We start from the raw sequence: 23,918 nt of genomic DNA, 5'->3' as shown, positions 1-23,918 counted from the left end.
GTAAAACTATTTCACCTACATGGAAAGAAAATTACAGGATTGAAATGACTGAGACTAAATCTTTACAATTCTCATATATGAACACTTTTTCACCGGAGTAATATTTTCCAAAGTCCTAAGAAAAATGGACACACATTAAAAAAGCCTGCTCTTTAATGTACTATGATAGCATCTGTATTTACTGTACATGATACGATCTTTATGGCATACAGAGATAGTCTTTCTGTTTGAGCCGCCTAAAATATTGTGCTGGTCTTGACCTTGGAAACGTTTCTTAAGCATTTACTGTATTATTACAGAGATCTTTTGCCAGAAGAGTCACTGCAGAGCCATGACTCTTTGGGGGCTTTCCATATTAGGGGTTTTCTTGCTCTGGATTAAGCATGCCAACAGTATTTAGTTGCCGTTCTGTATTTAGAACTGATTTGCAGGAATGGATTTTGGTAAGAAATGTTGAAACTTACTCTATTTCATTGAGTTAAGTTCACTCCCACAAGACAACTTAGGGAAACGTCCATTAAGAATGCTCTTGCAAACTATTCAGTACTACACTAGCTACAGCAGACTTCTATAGCAGATTCCCAAATACTTCAGGAAATATGCACTTATTCACCCACAAGTGTAATGGCCGTAAATGACTGTGAAGAATGTGCACTTAAAATATACTTACGTTATAGTTTATGGGATAATTATCATAGAGCCTTGAAAAATAATGATTGATGTTTAAACAGAAATATATTCAATTGTACTATTTTAAAAAACACCACCCGAGGAAAATATAAAATGTCTCTTAATCGTCAGTCATAAACTTTTTGTGAAATACCTTAGCTCCACTTTGTTAAAGTGAAAAATGTTTATGATATAAATTGCATAGCACATCCACATAGGAGATTCAAATTTAAGGTTAACAGTTAAGCCATTTAACTCCCATAGTAACCTTTTAATGTCCAGATTCTCTTTCTGCACCGTCACTGTAACACTACTGAAAGATTTCTCCACATGTAACAGTAGCACAAAATCCTGGCATGACTACCTGTCTGAACACACTCTGGAGCTGCAATACCAACTGTTAGTGTACTTCCATAACATATTACATCAGTAGCGGCTATCCAATAAATAACAATCCTGTATTTGCTCTGGGACCATCTTATATTTATTTGTCATATCAACACTGTGGTTACAATATCCTGCTGATGTCACCCAGTAAGAGCTGGAGTTTTGTTATAGATGTCACCAGCCATAAACAGAAGTGTGAACTATTGCAGGTTTATTTAACCTTACTGACACTGCATCCTTATTCACAATAGTTTGAGAAACATTATTTCCTGGTCAAGATCACTTGGTCTGAAGCTAGGACTGGCCAAAGGAAAGAGAGAGCTCTCCTGTGGTAAAAAGCACAAGTAAACTAGATCTAATCCTGATCTGTAGAAAGAATTTTGTATTTGCCTTTAAAATACAGAATAATAAGAAAGATGTTCCATAGATTGAACTAACATATGTAAGAAGCAGTGAAGAACCACTTCACAAAAAACTCCAACTTGTTACTCTTTAAACTTGAACCCTTTCTATCAGAAAAGTCTTACAGATTAGTAACACTTTAAGCACTTGTCTGCACATCCCAGTAAGCAAGCTATTTTACACTGAAAAGTGTATCATTTCAAGTATTAAATTTCTGCCATCCAGACACAATCACCTAAACCAACCATGAACCTTGTTCCACTTTAAAACAGCTTTATAATTCCACAATACACTGAGGGACTGCAGAGCTGTAGGAAAACAAAACACACACAAAAAAGTTTTCAAGAGCTATGCTGCTCCTCTTTCATAATAAAGACAACCCCACACAAAACTTCAGAGAATGCAGATGATAGGGAGAAGAAGAAAAAGACCTTCCATAAAGTCTCAACAAGTGAAAAGAACATATTCTGAGCACCAAAATCCCGTGATACATTACTAGGCTACACAATAGCAAACCCTTCTCTTGAACAATTTTTTGTGTATTTGCATATGAACTTTAACAGGACAGAGAGAGTAAAGCTCATAATGTTTTCAGTTCAAGCTAATAATAGCATCACTTACCTAAAGATTGGTCTTTGGAGATGCTTTTTCTTGATAGTAACACAATCATCCATTTAAAGTTGGGAAAAAGACTTCTTCCAGCAAGTAACTCCAAAAAGATGAGGCAGTAATCAGGAAACTTGTTCTTTGCTACTCTGCTGCAGAGAGCACACAGAATGATATTTTGGTACTGGGGGAAGCCTCCCTCCCTCTTTCTGACAGTGGAGCAGAAAAGGGCCATAGAGGCCACAAGAAGCCAGGCACGGCCGTGCACTACCAAAGCGGGCAGGCTGTGCAAAACCGGAGTCAAGCTGATCGAAGCACAGAATCGCACTGGATTCCTTTCAACTGTACAAGGGAAAAAGAGGAGCTTTGCCAAGGGCTATCCAGGTAAAAAAAACTGTTAGATTATTCCAGCCATGAGAGCATTTCTTACACATGCTGGTCAAAGTCCTAAATGCAGAGTCACTCTCTCTCTCTCTCTCTCTCTTAAACACACTGTTCTGAGGCTCAACTTTTTTTTCTTCAAAATAAAAGTTGTGCAGCTGTTTCAGCATTCCCATGCGAGTACCTTCAGAAAGTTTGTTCTGGTAAAAGGGCTGTATACAAATTAATGAAGACAGATGGATCTGGTCTGTGAGGCTGGCTCTACTTCAAGCGATTGTAATTATTTTGCAATCTGGCTTTTATTCACTCTGGATGATATGTGGATATAACTATGCAAATTAAAGCACTGCTCATAATTTTTAGCATTCGTAACCTAATAACCTAGACTTGGCTGAAGCAGAATATGGTGTTTGCAGCTGGTAGGACCATCACTACATAAAACAAACCGATGTTACTTAAGTGAGGAAAACAAAAATGACCAAGTTCAGATACTGACAGTAGCAAACTCTTACTGTTTGCAAGATAAGATTTCAACAGAGATCCAAACTGAAAGGCTTGCTCTGACATCACGCTGACATAAATCAGGAAGAATTCAACCGCAGCGAACACAGGCTGTAAACAAAACTATAAAGCAGAAGCAGCTGACCGTGCGTCTCTACGTAAACTGAAGTCACAAGTGGTTCAGGTGAGATGTCGTTTCCCGGGCATGTCAAAGGGCCCATAACGAAGCTGTGCTGGCACACGGCTTGACAGAAAACATGGAACCCAGCCAGAGGAGCACTGAACCAGCAGCAAGCCATCATCACGTGTGAAGCTGCACATCGTGGCAGGATGGTACCCTGGCACCGTGTGCCCCCTTCCTGCCAGGGGAGGAAAGGACCTGCCATGGTTCTTGCTTCCCTGTGATCCAGCACTAAAGCTTCCTTTCAGCCTGACTCTTGAGAAGCACCACGTGCTAAGTGAAACTATTGATACGAAGCAAGTAGGATCAGGAAGGTTAGTAGCTTTTGCAATTGCTTTATTGGTTGGACAGATAGGAGGAGAGTGGTAGATTGATACAGTTACGTGCACAGCACTGGGTAGTATTAAATTAAGTTTGAGGGATACTGTTAAGTCTGCAGAAAAGGCAAGATAAGTAAACTGAGATGTGTCTTTGACTGTGCATGACCAAGAAAGTCTGTATTACTTTATGAACAAGTATTTATTAACTTAATAACAATTCCATTGAAAAATACTATATACAAACAGAGATATCAAATATTCCAGTAATAAGTATTTCCACAAAGGAAAATTTAGTGGTTTAGTGAGTTTTACTGGAAGGGGTAAAATCTCTTCCTAGAGCTAATATATACTGCTTATACAACCTAGTGAGAGTGTAAAGTTCGGTTAGCCTGAGAAGACCCAGAAGCTGGTCCCCACACAATAAAAAAGTATTTTGTTGATGCAGCCATGGAGTAATTAACTAAAGCAAAAATTATAAGTCAAGCCACCACCAGTTATTTTGTGTCAGTTCAGGTTTCACCTTGCCCCACTCTTCATTCCTACTCCTTTGAGAAGCAGAGAGAAATACACCTTCATCAGGAAAACAATTACCTTTTTCAGATGACAGATTAGTTTTTGCCAAGATCTTGAATGATCTGAAGAACTTTCTTCAATAACATGCAGTTTGCAGAGCTTTGTCATATTTTTAAAGTCTCTCATGTAGTCATAACCTTACTTATTCTTGCTTGCCAAGATTCATGTAGTTTTCCTGCTCTGGGTTTTAGAATTTCAAACTAATTTCTGCTTTTTGAAGTGTGTTCACTCTCTATAGAGAAAGCTGAAAATTACAAAGAAACCTCCCTTTCTGCTTCACATTATGTACATAGGACTGCTTTACTTCTGTTATTCAGAGGGATTATCTGTAGATAAGGGTAAAAATCCTGAGATCTTCTGAGAGTTTCAAGAAAGAAAAGAAAAAATCTCCTAACTCTCAGTGAGAGCTATACTAAATATGTTTTTCCACTGAACTCCCCAACCTTTCATCTAGCAGTTTTATCAGTCCTGAAACTACTGTGAATCTTAAAAGTAAATTTATCTGGGCCTGGTCCAAGGCACACTGTTGTTCATGGGACTTCTACTGAAACATGGCACTGTAAAAAGTACTATTTAGGGGAGGTGAAATTCCTGCAGTGTAATTACTTTGGCTTCTAGGAATTTTAAACTGTTAAAAAAAGAAAAGACAGGGAAAGAAAATGTTAATATAAAATGCTCACAGAACTTCACTTTAATTGCATTGGTTTTCACCTTCCAAAAAGACTTTTTGGACCATTTTTTTCATTCAATACAGTAGCAACCCACTGACTTTTTCCTTCTAATTGTGCCTACATGTTGAATAAGTATTCAAACAAATTCTCCAAGAAAGGGCACTTCAGAAAGGTATGATAGATTGACCAGACTGCTTGAAGCCTGAGTCCCACTGAGATTATCCCTGTATTGTTCAGTGGAAAAATCACGTGTAAAATTTACCAGGAGGTAACCTTTTTTGCAGAGTATAGTATTAGAGCATATTGGAGCAATATCACTCAACTGTAGGATATACTTGGACCTGATATACAGAATGCCTGAAGAGGTGCATTTTTATTAGAGTAAGAAAGACTTCTGCTTGAAAGCAGTATTGCAACTTTCAGAACTCTTCCATAGGTAACCTTCATCATATTTCTTACTTCAGACTAATCCTTTCAGCAATAATTAGAATGGGAAACCACTGTTTAAATGATGCCCTAGTCATATGTTATTTAATTTGCTAAAACTGGATGAAACTCAAGCAGAACACTCCTGGATTGTTTGGGGTTTTTTCAGTTTATTTTCCAGTTATTGCTGCTATCATTTGCCCACTGCAACCAATGACCATTGCTGTTTCTATGTAATGTGAACTATTTTTATTTCATCTCCCACGCATATGTTCATGTGAAAGCAAACTTGTGGGACTAAAAGCATGTAATACTTGACCACTCACAAAACCTGAGTTTCCCTAACCTCAAGACCTACAGCAACAGTTAAGTAATTCGATACCTAGTACTATGTCTCAAGGCAAAAGACTACATGTGAGCTAGGACCCAAAATATTTTAATTCTGCTTGTTTTAATGCCACATATTTCTTATTGATCCGTAGCTCTTTGACAGAAGTCTGGAAATGTAATTATTTTTCCTACTTTAATTTCAAAAATATGGGCAATTAAGATGGTAAATTTAAGAACCAGCAATCTGTCAGACAGTTGATTCTTTCTACATTCTAACTAAAATATCTGCTGGTTAATGAAGATGTGTGTAGGCATTGCTGGTTAAGGGCTCATCTACCTCTGTAGAAAGACAGGTGTGAGACCAACAGAAAGGGAAGACAATAATGCATGATCAACCACATATGGGGAAGCAGAAATCATCTTTATGAAACTGTTGGAACGTAGCTGAGAAAAATAATCGGTAAACTGTGCTGAAAGAGTAGTAATTCTGTCAAATTAAAAAGATAATTTATCTAAGAAGCTTGCTCTCCCAGGGCCATCCCTATGCAGTATTATTTTCTTCAATGGTTTGGATGGAGATAGGTGATATACTTAGTCCAGCACTGACAATATTAAGCTAATAAGCTCTTCCGAATGTTCTTGACAAACTGCAGAGATGGTCAGAAAAAAAGAGGATATAAAAAATACCAAGCTCTGCATACACAAGGGAATAATCTGCTAGATAAGGGGCCATTGGCTAGGCAGCACTTCTTCAGAAATGCATGAGAAGTAGCAGTGAATCATCATGAATAAACTAAACATCCTATTACAGTCTTATGAAAAAAAGACCAAGCATCACCCTGGGACATATAAAAGACAGTATCATTCAGAAGAACAACCTCCCATTCTCTGTATTCCTAAGGTTCACCTGAAGCACTGTTTCCTGCCTTGGGGCAACAGGATTCAGCAGAGACATACTGGATTAAACCTTGAGAAAACAAAATCTAGAAAACACCTCATATGAGGAGAGGCAGAAAGTCACACATAATGTACCCTAAAGAAAAGTAAAAGCAAACATAACTAAAAATCTTCCAGATTATAAACGTAGCTGTGTAAGCTTTTGGAAACAGACTATTTTCCTTATCCTTGTGGTCAAGAAATAATGGGCTGCAAAATAGCTCATAGGACTATAAAGCTGTGGTAATAAAGATTCAGTGGTGGAAAGAATACTTTTCATAGAAAATACAAGGCTCTTGATGGAGCCTTGGGTGATACGGTTTAGTGTGAGGTGTCCCTGCCCACGTCAGGGGGGTTGGAACTAGAGGATCTTAAGGTCCTTTCCAACTCTAACTATTCTATGATTCTATGGTTCTATAATCAGCACATTAATTGCTGAAGGGATCTGTTCATGGAATCACAATGAGAAGGTTTTTAAGGATAGACTTTAAAGGGCTGTGTAAACACACTTCAGAAATGACTAGCCTTGCCTTGGAGGAGAAAGTAGAGTAAATAATCTCCGAATACACTTACCAACCTCATTGTTCTAAAATTCTTTGGTAACCGACTGCTATTATCAGCTACTAGCTGAACCTGCTGTTTAGTTTGGGATTTTTGTGTATGTGAAACCATTTACCAACAAACCATATCATTTGGGCTTTTGACTCTTTCATCTACTTGAAACTTCATCCAAATTTTGAACTTTGGTCCCTAATTCTGGCAATGAAGTGTAGCACTTAAAGTGCTAATCCATTAAATGCCATAATCTCTGCTCTGCTTCTGTAAGAGAATAAGGGGTCAGAGGCTTTCCCCTATTGTTCATGAACAACAAAGGAACAAGCAGAAAGCTAAATTTCATGCATCCATTTATTTTCTTGACTAATTGAAATGGGGGAGGAGGGAGACAACATACTTCTACATGCTTCTCTACTTCCTTTTTTCTTTTTCTTTTTCCTTTTTTTTATGTATAGGTTTGTAATACAAAAATCTTAAGCAGGACTTGTGACAAGAATCCTATTTTACTTTTCAGTACAATACCTTGCACCATTCACTTTTTATGAAAATTGTAATGTGATTAAATGATTAACTAGTGCACGAAGTGGAAACTTTTCACAGTAGAAAACCAGTGTATCTTGTGCAACAAGATTTTTATTTCGGTATTCATATGATTGATGCATTATATCCACTCCATCAAGTCTGCACACAGGGTAAGCATTTCAACTCAATGCAAAAGAAACTGGAGGGAAAGATGTGAAATCCATCTATGCTATCATTGCCACTTCAGCAAGGAAGAGTCTTCAAGAAGAGCTCAATGCTCTCTACAAGACAGAATGCACTCTACAAGACAGAATAGCTGTCACAAGCTTTTAATGATAATGAGAGGGATATGTCTCTCAGCACCCCCTTTCCTAGCTTCCAGTCCATATGCAGGGTCTCCATATCTGTCTAGATAGAGCCAATAAATTTGCCCAGGTGTCTGATGTCTTGCACTGTTCCCAGACACAAGTTAAATGCTCTAGGAAATGTTGTGATTGCCTGCCATATGAAGGGTTACCTTTACCATAAGCACGTCACACTTAATAGAGAACACTACCTACCAGAAAAATGTTTGTGTAATGATTTAAGACATAAATTATAGTTACCTACATTCTCCATACAGGTACCCATATTCCTCAGCAGTTCATCCTGTATGGATCAGGCAGAATGCTTTTTCACCAACCACTTACTGCACTCTGTGTACATAAATGTGTAGGACAGTCTCAATCTCTTTCTTCATGTTGCTGTTCAAGCAAAACCCACTCTAAAACTTAACCTAATGACTTCTCCAAGCTTAAAAAAAAAATAGACAGTACTGAAGATGATTGTGACTCATTCAGAATGCAGACAGAAAAGTTGGCAAATGTTAGGGGATCTATTGTAGTGCATGTGGTAAAGCTCTGGTTGTGCAGAACTTTAAGTTCTGGCTTCCCATTTTACCACTCGCAAGTAAGAATATTTATACAATTGTTTTATTCTCTCTTCTTTCTTTGTTTACATGCACACACAAACTGAGCAGAGATTTACGTCAATGCCGTCACACAGGAGATTAATTTCCCTGCTAAGACTTTCCTGCTCAGACTGGAGCACAGGAACTTGGCTTAAGAAGCTTCCCAGTCTTTTACTACTTCTTTTATATTGTACTACATTTTAAAACTCCAACAAAGTTAAAAGTAAATTAGTAGAAATACCACAAAATACAAATACTAAAGTCTCCTAGGTACATTGGTTTTCCCCTTTCATAAAAAACCTTCTGAAGAAGCTGTATTTTGTTTTATTCTACCTGATATTATTAGGATCTTTAGTGACAAGGGAAGGAGGGATAAGACAGAAAGGAAGGGAGGGGAAATGAAAAGGAGAAAGAAATTCCTTTGGGATATATGATGCTAAATTAGCACTGGGATACATAAGTCAAAACATGGTTTTGAGCCAGTGCAATATTATTATTGGCCCTGGTGGATGGAATTTCAGTCTCTATTGGAAAACACTGCAATTGTATTTTCTAAATGTACACATATAATGGCAACTATATGTTGGACAATAGAGCAACTACTTACCAAGCATACTGTTGTTCTTTATGAGGGAAAAGGGTAATAAAAAGCCTGGGACTTAGTACAGATGGCCTACAGAATATGAAGAAGAAAAAAAAAAAGGCTAACCTCTTTCAAGATAATGTGATAATGGTTAAAATACATGTGTATGTCCACTTAAATACTTGGTACAATAATTAAATATAGCAAAAAATAGTTTGTCATTTGAAAATGATCCAAAAAGGAAAACATGAGTAACTAAGGCATATGTTAAGAATGGCTATTGGGCAATAGCAAGATCATGACCAAAATAATTTCTCTGATAAGCTGCAGTTCCCCATGGAAAATAAATGGCCATTTAATAGAAGAGAGGCTATGCTAAAAGGAATCAGAAGAACATGGCAGGCTGTATCAATTTTCCCTAAACACAATATTTCTCAGCTAAAAGACTGGAATTAATAGGCAAGAATCTATGACAACTACTTCTATACTACATAGGTTTTTCTTCTTAATTTATGTTCAAATCCAATTTTAAATTTTTATGTAGGTGGCAGAATATGAACTTGAAACAAAATTTAAACAACCATCACAACCATCAGTCATACATAATAGAGAAACCATTGCAAGACAACAGGAAGAACTGTAGTCCTGTTCTGATAAACAGTGTATGAAAAATAAGTATCACTTTTTAAAGGGTTTTTTTTCAGGCAGTTCTGATTTAGATAGAATAAGTTGAGGGAGTTGTTGCATTTTTGATTCTGAAATTATTTTGCACTGCCTTTTATCGTGGTCTCCAAGTTCAGCTATTTCTTAGTTTTCTGGAACTTCAGTTTCATCTGTTAAAATACTCAGCCCTAGCCACAGTTATTGACACTTTCTGGGTTTTGTCATTAGGTTACTAGTATCCAGTTTGAGTGACATGAAAACTTCCTGGAAGTATACACACATGCATTTCTCCCTTAGAGATTATCAGTACCTGGGAGTTGTTGCAGTGTTTTTTCTATCAACTATTTGTTCTTCGGTCACATATAGGTTGCATACAAAAGAAGCTGTAACATCAAAAACCCTATAGGTGATTATATATTATCTTATAAAACTGTTTCTTTAAAATACCAGCACTAATAATACCAGAGCTTTTCTTCCTGATTGTGAAAATTGCTTTTAAACAATAGTTTCCCTGTAGATGTCTTGAAATCTGACATTCATCATTTTAAAGTCTTACGAATAGTGATAAATGAAATTCTGAGTTCAGCTCTATCCTCAGAATATGTAACATGGCCATAGACAAAAAATGTCGTGTGCATGACTCAGAAATCTATTATTCTAATACAGTAACATTTTGATCACTCTTATCTTTCTATTACAAAGATATTCACAAAATGTAATGCATATAGTAATGATCTGATTTTTTTTTTTTTTTTTTTCTATCTAGATTCTATTATGGCCTTTGCAATACACAGTAGTGTTTTTCAAAGACAAGAAGACTCAGAGAGTTTTATATTCTACATATAAATAACTTGCATTATTTTCCCCCTTATACCAGCTCACCATCCCCCCAACACAATACACACTTCTTCCCAAGTCTCTATTTACTGTGATAACATCCTTCCAAATGTGCCAAGTTTATGTGTACTTGTGACAGAAGACTAGTGGGAAGTTTCTTCCAGCAAATCTTTAAGGAGACCCAGAAGAAAACTCACCTGGAAATAGCATTTCCAGAGAGGAAAAACAACAAGCAAAGGAGAAATGTAGACTTTCTGAATATCAACATTTCTCTATCTCCCTAAGAGTAAAGTTAATTTTTAGTATGACTAAACTATGAAAACAAGGGTCTCCTGCTAACTGTAGTCTAGATATGAGAAAACTGAAACCTATGCCAAATGCATCAGCTCATTTGATTTTAAAAGTAGATACGCAAAACCAACAAAGATTCCTTCAGCTTCTTGCAAGAGAAAGTGAGTACTATTATATTAGTGTGGCAAATACACTGTGCCTCCTCCTGAAATCACTGGTAACAATCCTGAAAAAGGGTTCACCAGTGTGTTTGTGTTCAGGACCTGTTAACTCCTTTGGACAAATTTTGACAGTCAGTTAATCTACTTGCCAGAATAACACTTGTGTAGTCAACAATTCTTTAAAATAAGTGCTCAAATGTAGGTCAGTGCTCAGACTTTTTACCAAGGGTCAAAGCTTGCTAGCAATATAAAATAAAAGGAACCAAACTAGAGAATGTGAAACACACCAAGCATTATTGTTTATAAACAAAGAATGAGTCATGGTTTCCTGTAAAGTCTCTGCCTAGATTTTTTTCTCTTCCCTTTCTTCATGGAAACACATCTTTCTTCATTCATATACTTAAAATCTCAGTTCAGAAAAATGAATTTCATAACTGTACTAGAACCACCAACTGCAAAAAAAAAAAAACTACATTAAATTTATACCATAATTTACCTCAACTCAGAGCTGAGGCAGACTAATTTTCTTAGTTGAATTCTCCGAGATGTTTGAATGTGGGTGCAATGTAATTGTCTTCATTACTCATACAATTGTTTTACATATGAATTTAGCATACATGTAATGCACTATGCTCCCAGCTCCAGGAAATGAACTGTTTTGCTTATCTACTAAAAAGACAAAGCACACAGCAAGGCATTGTTAAGTTCCTTACCTATGGTCTGTAGGATCAAAGAATGAGTTGATGTTTTTCATACTAAAGACCTAAAATTGAACTAAAAAGCAACAAAGAACAGAAATTTTAACAAAATCTGTGTACTAATGTCTTTTACAGAATTATTAAACATGCCATGAGTCACTACCGAATGATAAATTAAAACATAATATTAGGTAAGAAAAAGGTTTTCCAGTATGTAAAAACATATTGACAACAGCTGGAAAATACTTTTAGATTAATACTGACCACTGCATAATATTTTATGTTATTTGAACTGAAGACAGGGTGTAAATAACATTCTGTTAATTCAGTATTTCCCACCATAAGTTGCAGAAGAGTCATCTTGGACATTTTAGAAAACAGAAATCCTTTCATTCACATCAGAGAGAAGTTTTCATAACACCAGTCCCACCCAACGTCAGTGGCATTCACTGCGTGATTAACTCACTGTCAGTTGTGGCTCTCAAAGAGCAGATGGAACATTATCCATTAAATACACTGTGGTGAGCCATACTCACAACGAAAAGACTTATACAGTTAGGATAGATCCTAACTGATCAGGACATCTGCAGTGGAAAATAAAAAATGTAATTTGAAATAGAATCAGGAAATAACTACTTCTATTCCTTTAAAGAAACAGGTTTTAGTGGATCTTGAAGTAAACCTATAGAAAAACACACCCTCCGCTGTATTTTAATCTTTTTTCCCCACGAGAGCCCTGAACTGGGGTAACATCTGTCAGATGTGCCTCCCACAATACTAGTGGAGCTCACTGCTATTTTTCAAGTGAGTAATTACACCCTTTTGCATAAGAACAATATGAGACATGAAGATGCTAAACATCCCTCCATATGCCTTGTTAGCAGACTAGTGCAGCTCAGAAACAGGAATGCTAAAGAGAACAGCATCTAGTACTACCATTCAGACCTCAGTAGGGCACTTAGCACAGTATCTTCTCTAAGTCTTCAACTCAGGCATGGGTCAAATCAACCTTTCAGTAGCCAATGCTCATCTGTCAATGCCCTGTGGCTCACTGCAAATGATGCAAGACTGAGGTTGCACCGTTTTCTCTGATACTGCTGTTCAGATTCTTCAGGCACATTGCTTGAACTTCCTGTGTTCAGGTAAGACTTGTGTTCAGACTAAGACAGATGCTCCTATTCTTCAGTTTTATTTGAAGTAACTCACCATATTTATTGCAAAGCCGACATAATTAAAAATTTTACATTCAATGACATAGAATGATTCTGGTTTGGTACATGAATGACTTCACTCTACAGATACATACAATCAAGAGAGTATTTAACAATGGTGAGCATTAAAATAGTATGTAAAATGAAATGAGCATGTTATAATTAATGACTATATGACAAGTGCTAAAATATAATTATTCATTTAACAGCCATTCTTACAGAGTGTTTGAGACATTTATGAACCTGGCTTTCACCCCGACTCTCTACAATCAAGCGTCTGTACCCACATGTTTCCTGTCAGTAAAATGTCTTACAACTAAGAATTCTTCTCACTTGCACCAATGAAATGCTATTTAATTATTTCTTTATCCAGATTAACTATATGAATTCTTCCATTATACTCCTTGATCCTTATTAGGAAATTATTCTTTCAGTTATATTATTGGGACCAACTCAAAAACCATGATCAAAGAAAACCATTTCACAAAATCATATAGCCTAAGGAAAACAATATGGGCTACTCAGGTCAATTCTGCTAAAGCTGTTTTGGCATGATCGTTTTTAAAAAGAAGTTCAGGGAAGACCATGGAAATACCAGGAATATGTCTATATAAAACCCAGTCATTTTCTATTTCTGAAAATGTCTGTCTTTTGTACTACTGTGTAAATCACTATTTTGGTCATTTGGTTTTCTCTGGTCTGCAGAACTACATTTTCTGGGGGAGGGGAGAGCAGGGTTCAGAGGGAGTTCAAACAGTGACTGTGCTGTACAGAAGCTTATGTTACAAAGCCATGGGGGGGATCAGGGATAATGATCAATTAGACTTCCAAGGCTCAGAGTATCAAAAGCAAGAAACATGACTGCAAGAAGGGAGCCATTAAAAGCTCCCAGAGAGCTGAGGCTTTTTGGAAACACAGGGAATAATTGCAGATTTAAATAGTGCTTCATTGGTCTCTTCTAGCAATGGCTGCCAGCAGTGAGAAAATAAGCCAGAAAGTAGGGTTAGTTCTTAGAATAACTGCGTCTAATGCACGTCTCAGTATTTTCCTGTTAGATCAGGCAAGCACACTAACTAGCAAACTATATTGCAGGGGCTGAAGAAAACTGCATTGCACCTAAAACTAAAAACTTTGAAACTGCAAACACGTAACTTTGAAAAGAATGAAAAGGGGAAGACCTAATGATTCATTAACACAAACATGCAGTATGAATCTCTGAAAACCAAACAAATTATGATGGTGATCTGGGACAAATACCTCAGAATGATACTACTGAAATACTTCATTTGCTCTTGATCAAAAAGAGTACAAAACCTCTCAAGAGTAAAACTGTGATAGGCATGTAGAGCTCAAAATCAGATACACAAGCAGTATTTTCAACCATCAGAAACAATATAAGCCAGTGTTTGGAAAGAGATTCACAAACTGCAGAGTCAGATCACTGTGACAGCGCTCACAAGTGCTAGCAGAGATTGTATCTCCCAGCATGTTATTTTACCTGTTTCGTAACAGCAGGACACTGTTGACTTTTGTTCAAGTTTGTGATTACCTTCTGGATCCTTTTCTGTGGTATTGCAATGCAGCCAGTTTTCCCCCCTTCCTGTGTTTGTACAGCTGATTACTGTTGCTTAAGTGTGGCAAAAGTCTGGCAACTCCACTGCATTTTTGGAACACAAGTATCATTTTGAATTCTAATTTTGTTCTCACTGTACTTGCAGCTCTTGCTGTAAGTTAATACTCCAAACTATAGAACAAATATGTACCTGTGTCAGAGCACTTTCTGAGCCAGTGGATGCACCTTCCTATTCTGACAACAAACCTTTGGTAACTCTTTGCCAAATGTAGTTGCCAGCCAGTGTATGACTCTTACAAAGTTCCTCCAAGCCCTAAAAGTGGTTATTTGAATGTTTCTCAAAGAACCAGAGAACAAAAGAAGTGATGAAGCAAGTCACTGTATTAATGCACAGTAACAACAGCAGACGGAAAACTAAGCCTAGAAGGCAAAGCTATCACACAGAAAACAAATCACATTGGCAATCTAATTTTAGCCAGCTAGTATCAAAAGCATACCTTCAAATTTGCAGGAAAATATCCTTCTATTGGTAACTGTTGTAAGCAATGACTCTTCCTCAGACTCCATCTAAAGTGATATTAACAAGTAAAATATAAATATGAATTGGATAAAACATAAACTCAACAAGTGTATGTAACCACCTCATAAACTACATGCATCATGAGTGGCAAGTTTATATGCAGTTTTTCTTAGATTCATCTAAAATTATGAAACTGAAGTGACATCTGAATGCATAGAATCTTTGATTCTAACTTAGATTTAGCTTGTCATTGCTAACACTGCACAAAGCTTTGTATGCTTATGCCATACTGCTGATGGAAGCTGATTGCTTCACAGAATGTCCTTTGTTAAGCTAAGTGACTGGTGCTTTGAATAGATTAATGGTAAAAATAACCTGGTTATTTTTCCTTGTTGTACAAATGTAAACAGTGTGGACTGACAGAGAAGACTCTGGGCTGGCACCTAGAGAGCCCTGAGCTTTTCAGTAGTCCATCGACTGATCTTGGACTGGTCACTTTCAACTTAAGACTGCCTAAGTTTCAACACTGGGAGCTGATGAAATTTCTGTCCTTCAAAAGGTGCTTTGATTTTAATGGATATTCTCTGTAAGAACAAGGTTTCCTTTCTTGCTTTGTTTCTTCTCCTGTATCAAGCAAATTTTCATTTCAGTGACCTTATAGCAATAGCTTCTTTTTGAAAACTTTTCCTATGCAGTCTCATCTATCTTTTTCATCCCTCTTATGTATCAGATGCCCTAGTCTCAAATAGAGCTTGTTGATTTGTGGACATGTAACTCATGGTGTCTTATTAGCACTTGCACAAATTCAGTATATCCTTTGGTATAAGCTTTCAAAAACTGCTTTCAAGTGACAAAGGGTAAGCATCAACTTGTTCTCAAGGTTTGTGCTTTGTTCCACACCACACTTACTATTTGGAATACTGCAGCAATATCCTGCTGGTACATTGATCCAAGAACATCATGAGCCGTGCAGGTGGTTTCTGTCACAGTATCATTCATATTTTTGACAGATTTTGAGTCTGCATAATATTCCCTGATAAATTTCTTAATGTGATCTGTGCCAGGAAAGGAAAACTCATGTTGTGCCAGCTTGCTGACAAACCCTATCAATGATATCAGACTTTTGCTCAGTCTGTAATGCAAATAAACCTCCACATCACAGTTAAAATACTGAAGACCCTTGTAGAAGGCAGCCACTACACTTAACCAGGCTGATTCACTAAATCACAGGCTTATGCATCGTTTTTTGCATAATCGTAACCTTGGTTTTAACTAAAAAACAGTTCTTGAGTCTGCAGTTCAGCAAAGCTACCTACCCTCTCCCATCAACACAGCGCAATCTTTCAAGTTAAGCAACATTAAAATGCAGTAACAGCATCTGTCAATAGCTCCCTTTAAGTTGAAGCTAAATTGAAGATACAAACCCAAAGAGGGTTATACTGTTTCAGCTTCTTAAAAAACTCTTCACCAACATCTTTGACTTGGGGAGGAGTAAGGAGGAACAGCACTGAAATTTCACAACTCAGCCTCATATAGGTTGTGGGGAGAAAGGTTCAAAGACATAACAATTCTGGACAGTAAAACACATGTAGAGACATGTAAAAACATAGGAGGTGTTCAGCATCCTTCCCAGATATCTAATTACTGTAATGAAGAGTAAAATTATACCTATTTTAATCTGCACCCATCACTTTTGGGAGTTTTAGGTCGTCTCCCTCCCTTACTACTTCCCCACTGAAGTAATTTCCTTCTCCCTTCTGCCTCTTTTAAAACCCTTGATACACACTATTTGAATACCCCATTTTTAATTGCATGTTTTGGGAAGGCTTTGATTCTAATGTGCAGCAATTAAGCTTATAGCAAAGACTTTCAACTGAAGTTGAATGCCATAGGATTGGGGAAATTAAGGCAGCTCTTTGCACCTACCCTTGCTGCGTAAGAACAGAGCCCAGGTGACATTCAAAAATAAATGCCAAAATACTAAAGAGTAGCATTTACTTGTTAGATAAGGATTTTTCACTAGCATAGCATGTATTCATAACAACTTGGAAAAAGTTTTAAGCACTGTAATGATTTTAAAATAATGTATTTTAACCATTTGTTTGGCTGTGATAGTACCCAAAATTCCCAGTGGTAGACACAGACATCATTGTACCATTTGCTATACAAACAGAACAAAGAGTTGATTGCTACCCCAAAGATCTTGCAACAGAAGTTATCTGACAAACGATACGTTGATATGTTATCAAGTCTGAATTTTGTTTAAAACTTTTAGCAATGACTGGTGAGGATGAATCTGCATCTTGACTTATAGGCAGAATCAATTATGCTTTGAGTCATTTTTTTATAAGGTTCAAAATACAGAGAAATTTCAACTATACATTGTTACAATAAGGTTCCTTGTTTATTTATAGATAATTGCCAAGGAGCAGCTACAGGAGTGAAGATTCAAGTAATTTGCTTAAAACAGGATAAATACACAAATTGGATACTAAACATAATTACTGTATCTCCAGTGTCCCCATTTAGATAGTGAATTAGCACTCAGCTAAGAGGTGGAACTAGCTTCACACTTCAGCAGTCAGCTTCCAACAGCGACAAACACAACAGCTAAACCAGCTGAAATACTTTATTTTGCAGAGCCACTACTCTAACCTCAGCATATACCGTTTTTACACAGATGTGACACATTTCTTGCAGCTCATTCCAAGGAATTCAGCTCTGAAAGTCCTGGAGATAGTATCATTTCCTGTTTAAAGCACACACCTGTGGTGCTCTGACCTTTTTCAGTTGTTTCAGTTGAAACGATAACTTTCTGAACTTACAGTAAGATTTAGCACATCTTTAAAGGGTGCAAATACATAATAAATGGTGACTGCAGTAATAATTATGCTTGCCAGGAAGCGATGAATCATTTCACTCTCTTGCTGGTCTTATTTTAAAACTAAGAACTTGGCACTTAAGCTTTTTTTATTTTGGCACATGTCCAAAAAGCTGCAGCATATTTTTCTAGACCAAGGGTTAAAACAGACACAAGAAAAATGTGACAAGAAAACAACAGCTCAAAGAAGGGAAGAAAAAAGGACGAAAAGCCAATGATAACAGAAGTCCAAGAATTTCTAGAGATGTGGTCTGAGGCTCTACTTAAGCTGCCAGAATATTAAGTCTTCCACACTGGTGCAGGGAGGAAACATGGAATAAAGCCTATAAAAAATGCTAAACATGAACTAAGACAAGTTTTAAGCTGTGGGATACGATGAAAGAGCTGCACAAACTCAGTTACATGCAAATGTATCTATGAGGAGGAGAATAGCTAATAAAGTTGAGTTTGTTTCTTATGACAAATTGATACTTCAGTGAAATAATTAGTGTTATTTGTCTGTTAATAACATAATTAGTGTTATTAATGTCCATTATCTGAGCAGAATCTTGGAATGGTGGAATTTATCAGTACCACAGATTGAGGCAAAACAATCAAAAGTGTTTTAAGTCCTCCTCTTAGTTCACATCAAAAGTTAAAGGCTGGACACTTAAACACCCCAAATACCTCCTAAAAGGTCAGCTTTGCTTTATCTGAGATTCAATTAAAAACTAAGACCTGTCAGTCACTCCTGAGCACTGTTTCTACAGCTATGCTCTTCACAGAGTTGAACTAATAAAACGGTGTTTGGAAATTTTGATTTAGAACAGTTAAACAGAAGCAAAGGAGTATTTTCTGGTTCAACTATGGCATTAATGAACAAGTAGAATAAGAAGTATCTTTTAAAGAGGGATAAGGAATACTTTCCTCTTCATGCTTTTCCTCAAAGCCTTTAAGCACTGATGATTACATGAACATTGAGAGATACCCGGCAAACATTTGGCTTGAATATTTTCACACTTATGCTCTCCAACAGCCACTAAAAAAAGGTCTCTGAAAAGCTTGAAAGTAGCAGACAGCATTGTTTGATTTTCCCACATACTGATCTGACAAGAAGAGATTAGAAAGTTCAAGCATCTGCTCCTGACCCTGACACAAAAATACAAAGAACTACAATAAAGATCTTCTTTTTAAAAGCCTGGAGTAGCAGTAAATGGTGAATAAAAAGACTACTGACAGCCTACAAGTTCACACATGAAATGCCCAAACATTTGTTGCAATTAAATGCTGTGGATTTTCTGATTATCAATATCCTGCATTTCATCACACTTGCATGACTGGTAGGAAGAAACACCACTAACAGTGCAGCCTAACAGCTACACCAGCAGCCAGGAACCTAAGCAGCCCAGAGATTAATGCCCAGAAACCTCTAACATGTTTTTAGCTGCTGTACTGTAAATAATAAGAACAAGTGTTTATAAGCATACAACTTGTACAGGAGCTGATGATCTAGTTTTGAGGGGTTTTTGTTTGGTTTCAGATTTTGGTGGGGGGTTGGTAAGGAAATGTTTTTCTGTGAGATTCTGCATTTACAATATCTACATACCTATCTTAAACATGGAGACTGTATTGCTCTACTTCTGATGCCTTTTTAGTTTTTAATTTTTCTCTCAAGTATCAATTTCATGCCATGCTTGTTTGGGTTTTTTTTAACTTGTGTTCCTTTGTGCTTTCCTGCTATTTATTATGGGTTTAACATTATTTAAATTTGGAAAACTGACAGAAAATAATCCAAAATGAATATAAATAGTACTTTTTAAATTTACCATAACTTTCACAAACTGTGGATGAGTCTGCCTGTGTCTAGCCCCTCAGATACATTTTTGGCAATGCTCTGTAATACTGCTATCTCTAAATATACTTTTACTTAATAAAATGTAAGAATAAAGTGTCCAATTAATTTCTTTCTCTACAGTTTCTGAGGGCCAATTAGTGTTGGTGACTTCAATTGATACTGGTGTATTTAACGTCACATATTCAAGTGCTCTAAAGCATTCAAGCTTGCCTAAGTAGCAACACGTGAAAAAGTATCAGTCAGATTTGACAGGTATTTTGAAGGAAAAGTATCACTGTTAATAAGACAAATTTTCACACACACACATACTGACTATGAAAAATAAATTATATATTTATTCTATTTTATCAGACAAAAGTATAGTTATGTAAGAATCAGCAGAAAAGAGATAATAACTTTCTGTGATACATGAAGACAGCATGCTTATCATGACATTTACACCTACTCAGATGTTCATCTGGGAAAGTCATAGTGACAGCTTAGTACTTGAAGCCATCATTGTTCACAGACACATACAATTAATAACTAGACAGTAATGAGATGTAAGTCTACATGAGTATGCAGAGGGTGGAAGGTTGTGGTGCACCCACATATATCCACTACAAAACCTCCCTATTGCAAAGAACGTCTTTATTAGCAAACCAGGATAAATCAAACTAAAATACCATTTTTGTGAACCTTGCGTAGAGCTACTTTCCAAGTCTGGCCACTGCTCAGAATCTTTCTTTGTAGGCTAGAGGGAGGAGGGTAAGGATAGCTTTCAGGTCTTTTTCTCCCTGTGTATTGTTGTGTTTAACTATACACTATTCCCACATCTTTGCAAGGTGGACTTGGGCAGGTCCCATCATGATATAGCACCTGAATAAATCAATAATCATTTGTCTGGGGTTCTTACTGAGTTCTCAGGTGAACTGACTGCATAAAATAACAGAGAAGCAAAATAATGCTTGAACTCCCCAACCTTGAAATAGTTCACAGTCCAGTAAGAAGCCTACAGAATTTAACACTTCTTATGGGATGGAAATTTTAGCTTTTAATCAGTTTTACCAGTGACTCTAGATTTCAAGGGCTTCAGAAGTCAGTCCAGAGAAATGAACTCACATGCAGGCATGTTCTGGGAGAAACACTGAATAATCAAAACACAGAGGCAAGGAGGAGTAGAGATGAGGAGAATTCAACATAACCTTCTAGTCAAGTGATTTGGTTATCTGGTTTTGCTACCTTTGAGATGATAACAGATGAGAAAAAGAAATAAAAATCTGAAGTTCCCATCTCCACCTTCTTGGGTGAAAACGCAACACAGAAATCAATCCTGATATTGCAGATACTGGAATTATCTAGAGTACAGCCCTCAGCTATAGCTCTCACTACATATCATCTCCAACTCATAGTTCTATACATGTGATTAGGTATACACAGAACCAACAGTAGTAACAGAGATGTCTCATGGTAGCAATATGAATACGTGCAACACTTTCCTGCTTTACTTTCTTAGCTAAAGCAAGATATCAGGCATATTAATAAATCCTGATAATTTGTGCTAAGATATACATTTCATGTTTAAAAAAAAATTTTCATTCTTCATTTTTTCTCTTAACTATTTCTTTTAATACTTTTGTTCATGCAAAGAAATAGCAATGGGCCATCTACACAAAAAGCGCACATTTCCCAAAGCCCCCAAAATGTATGTTTATCTGAAATATATTAGGTTTACTTACCAGATTTTACTGTTGAAGAAGTCCCTCAGCATCACCAGTCATTCATATTACTTCAGCCTCTTTTTCTGAGAGGTGAAGTGTTAAAAGAAACTCTACTGCTAGCAAAACACAGTGACATGACCAAAATCAACTGAAACTAGAAAGTAAGCCTTTATTCTAGGTCAGTTACTAGTTCACTCCCTTGCTCTCAGAACAGGTATTTGCTTTATAGTCCCAGATACATTAATGTATTTGTGCTACTGGAGCTCAAGTATCTACTCTGAAATATTTGAAAAGTTGTTTGCCATGTATATAGACAGCATGAGCAATATGATCACAACGAACTGCAGCAGATAGGAAACACAACATTAGCAAGAACGTGGAACAATGACCTAATACCAAGTAATACCAACTAAATGTGATTTAGGACCTTGAAACCTAATCATTCTGTAACTAGCAGGACAAACATACTGATCAGTATTTTTAAGTGGAGGGTAATCTGAGGATATTATTTGAGTATATTGTTTAGAGGCTGACTGATAAAAGATTACTATCAGGGCAGAGGGGTGAAAAAGCCTTTCAGTTTAGCTTGATAAATACCTTAACCAGCATGAGAAGTCTTGACATCACAATACTTTGTAATGCTAATGAATGAATGTTGAGAAAGAATTAATTGGTATCATTTGGTCTGTTTTGCTAGAGCCACCCCATTTAGTAAGGAGTCAAGAGAACTCACCATGATGTCAGGATTTCGTGTTGTATTGAAGTGACTAAACAGAAGGAATGTAGCATGCATCTTTCAGCAAAAATGGAGAGGGATGACAACCAGCTCCATACATATTGCTGTCATCTACCTTTAAGACTATTTTTTCAGACATTAATAGGAAGAGAATCAAATAACACATTTAGAACCAAAAACAAGTGCATAACCTTGAAAGGAAGTGAGTGGCTTTGTGAAACAAAAAACCTACTCTCTTTCTCTGCTGCTTTTTCTTTGTGAGTCATGCTCTGGGAGTGCTACCAGAATGCCTTGATGTCCTATTTCTATGGAAAAAATCCTTGAGCCATTTCATTCTTGATTAAGTTAGCATTGTGCCAAGCAAATGTAAAACACTGATTCTTTGATTCAGTGTTTTCTATTGTTCTAATTGCACTGGGGTGTGGGGAAGCAATCTCATGGGTTCCTTAACAGTGCTTCAGCACTGGCATTGCTGTAAATTGCACTAGGGTACCATTTCTTTGTGTCTGTCATCTTCAATGAAAGAAAATAGTTCCAATACAATTTAGGGATTTCATTTCTCAATACACCAGTTACAGCAATGAATTAATACTTGCACCCTGGCTCTGACAGTTCATTCCCTATGCCACATCCATTACCCCTTTGTGTCAATAAACCAGATCCTTGAAATTACCTGGATTCTTATAAGCAGTCTCAATTAAAGGTAACTCCCCTTTCCAAATGAGTGTGGGGAAGGAAGACAGAAGAAAGCAGATTAACTACTCGAGCAAACACGTGTCATTGTATCCAAATCTGTGAACTGAAGCTGACACAGATAAGTGGGATAACTTCTGGTGTTAATATTTTTTCCCACAGGTTAAATGCAACCTTTTTATGCTTACTAAATCTGTTAGGAAATTTTAATGTGAACAGAAAAAAAAAATGCTACCTTCTGTTTGAGGTACAAGTGCCTGAAAAGGACTGTTATAATTCTATAATCACATTACTATAATTGGTAATATATTGATGCTCAGATAATGCTTTTTCTCATTTTTACTTTCATAATTCATTTACACAGATAAGGCAATCTGGATAGCTGCAATCACACATGTAGGCATCGTTTGCTTTGTGGATAATGAAATTTAAAATTAAAAATGGTAGCTTACATTTGCTCGTTAGCAGTCTACTTTTGGTACAGAGATAGTTTACTGAGTAAAACATCTCTTACATGTGTAACTGCTGAGCTTAATTCTTTACACGTGAAAGAATGGCAGCTTCTAGACTCACAATGTTAGGAACGCTTTCAGTGTTAATTAGGAAGAGAAGCATAAGGAAACTGCAATATTTGTGATGGGAAGACAGATTTTTGTAAGAGGGCAATAATGCAAAAGCGGAGTTCCTTCAGTGGTAAGGCTGGATTTAATCACAAAGCGAAGCAACAAAGGCTTTTGTGCTTCTGACACTTTCCTCTGACGCAACTCAGCAGGGAAAGAAACAAAACTTCCAATTTTTATTTGTTATATATACTTTTAGCAGTGCTGAGTGTATAGTGAGAAGCCTTCAGCTACCTGTAAAAATGTGAGTACATCATTTAAGAGTTCAGCATTTAATGTGGTATATACTTCTGCTATTATAGAAAATAACATACAATATTGTGTATACCATGCTAGCTGCATGCTGCACAAAAAAGGAATGCAATGAAATCGTTTGGTTTAACTGGGGGATGGCATTAGATATAACTGTCCCTTCCCATCTATCTCTCCCTTCCTCCCTGCTCCCATTCCCCAACTCACTACAGAAAAACTGCTAAAATAAAACTTTAGATGATTCTGTACAACTGTT

General features: G+C 36.7%; 1 protein-coding gene across 6 annotated transcripts in view; it reads right to left on the bottom strand.

Moving 5' to 3' along the window:
• The window catches only part of PDE1A (phosphodiesterase 1A), a 223,382-nt gene that overhangs the window by 117,835 nt on the left and 81,629 nt on the right, over positions 1 to 23,918 (bottom strand). The window contains exon 2 of one of the 6 annotated variants that reach the window (XM_061379115.1): positions 14,924 to 14,993. The exons of 4 other annotated variants lie outside the window; for them this stretch is intronic. Coding sequence is in view for 1 of the 2 variants with exons in the window: in XM_061379097.1 (XP_061235081.1) it covers positions 2,080 to 2,132 (53 nt within the window). In the remaining variant the exon portion in view is untranslated. Of the gene's footprint in view, positions 1 to 2,079; positions 2,686 to 14,923; positions 14,994 to 23,918 lie in introns of those variants that run through there. One more of the 6 variants, XM_061379097.1, reaches the window with a different exon arrangement.

The sequence above is a fragment of the Neopsephotus bourkii genome, unplaced genomic scaffold (genome assembly GCF_033783945.1).
Source record: "Neopsephotus bourkii isolate Nb327-2 ecotype Australia unplaced genomic scaffold, CSIRO-AGI_Nbou_v1 NB_196, whole genome shotgun sequence".
In the NCBI taxonomy this organism is placed as follows: domain Eukaryota; kingdom Metazoa; phylum Chordata; class Aves; order Psittaciformes; family Psittacidae; genus Neopsephotus; species Neopsephotus bourkii.
Note: the sequence above shows the minus strand (reverse complement) of the source record. Positions and strands in the feature narration are given on the sequence as shown.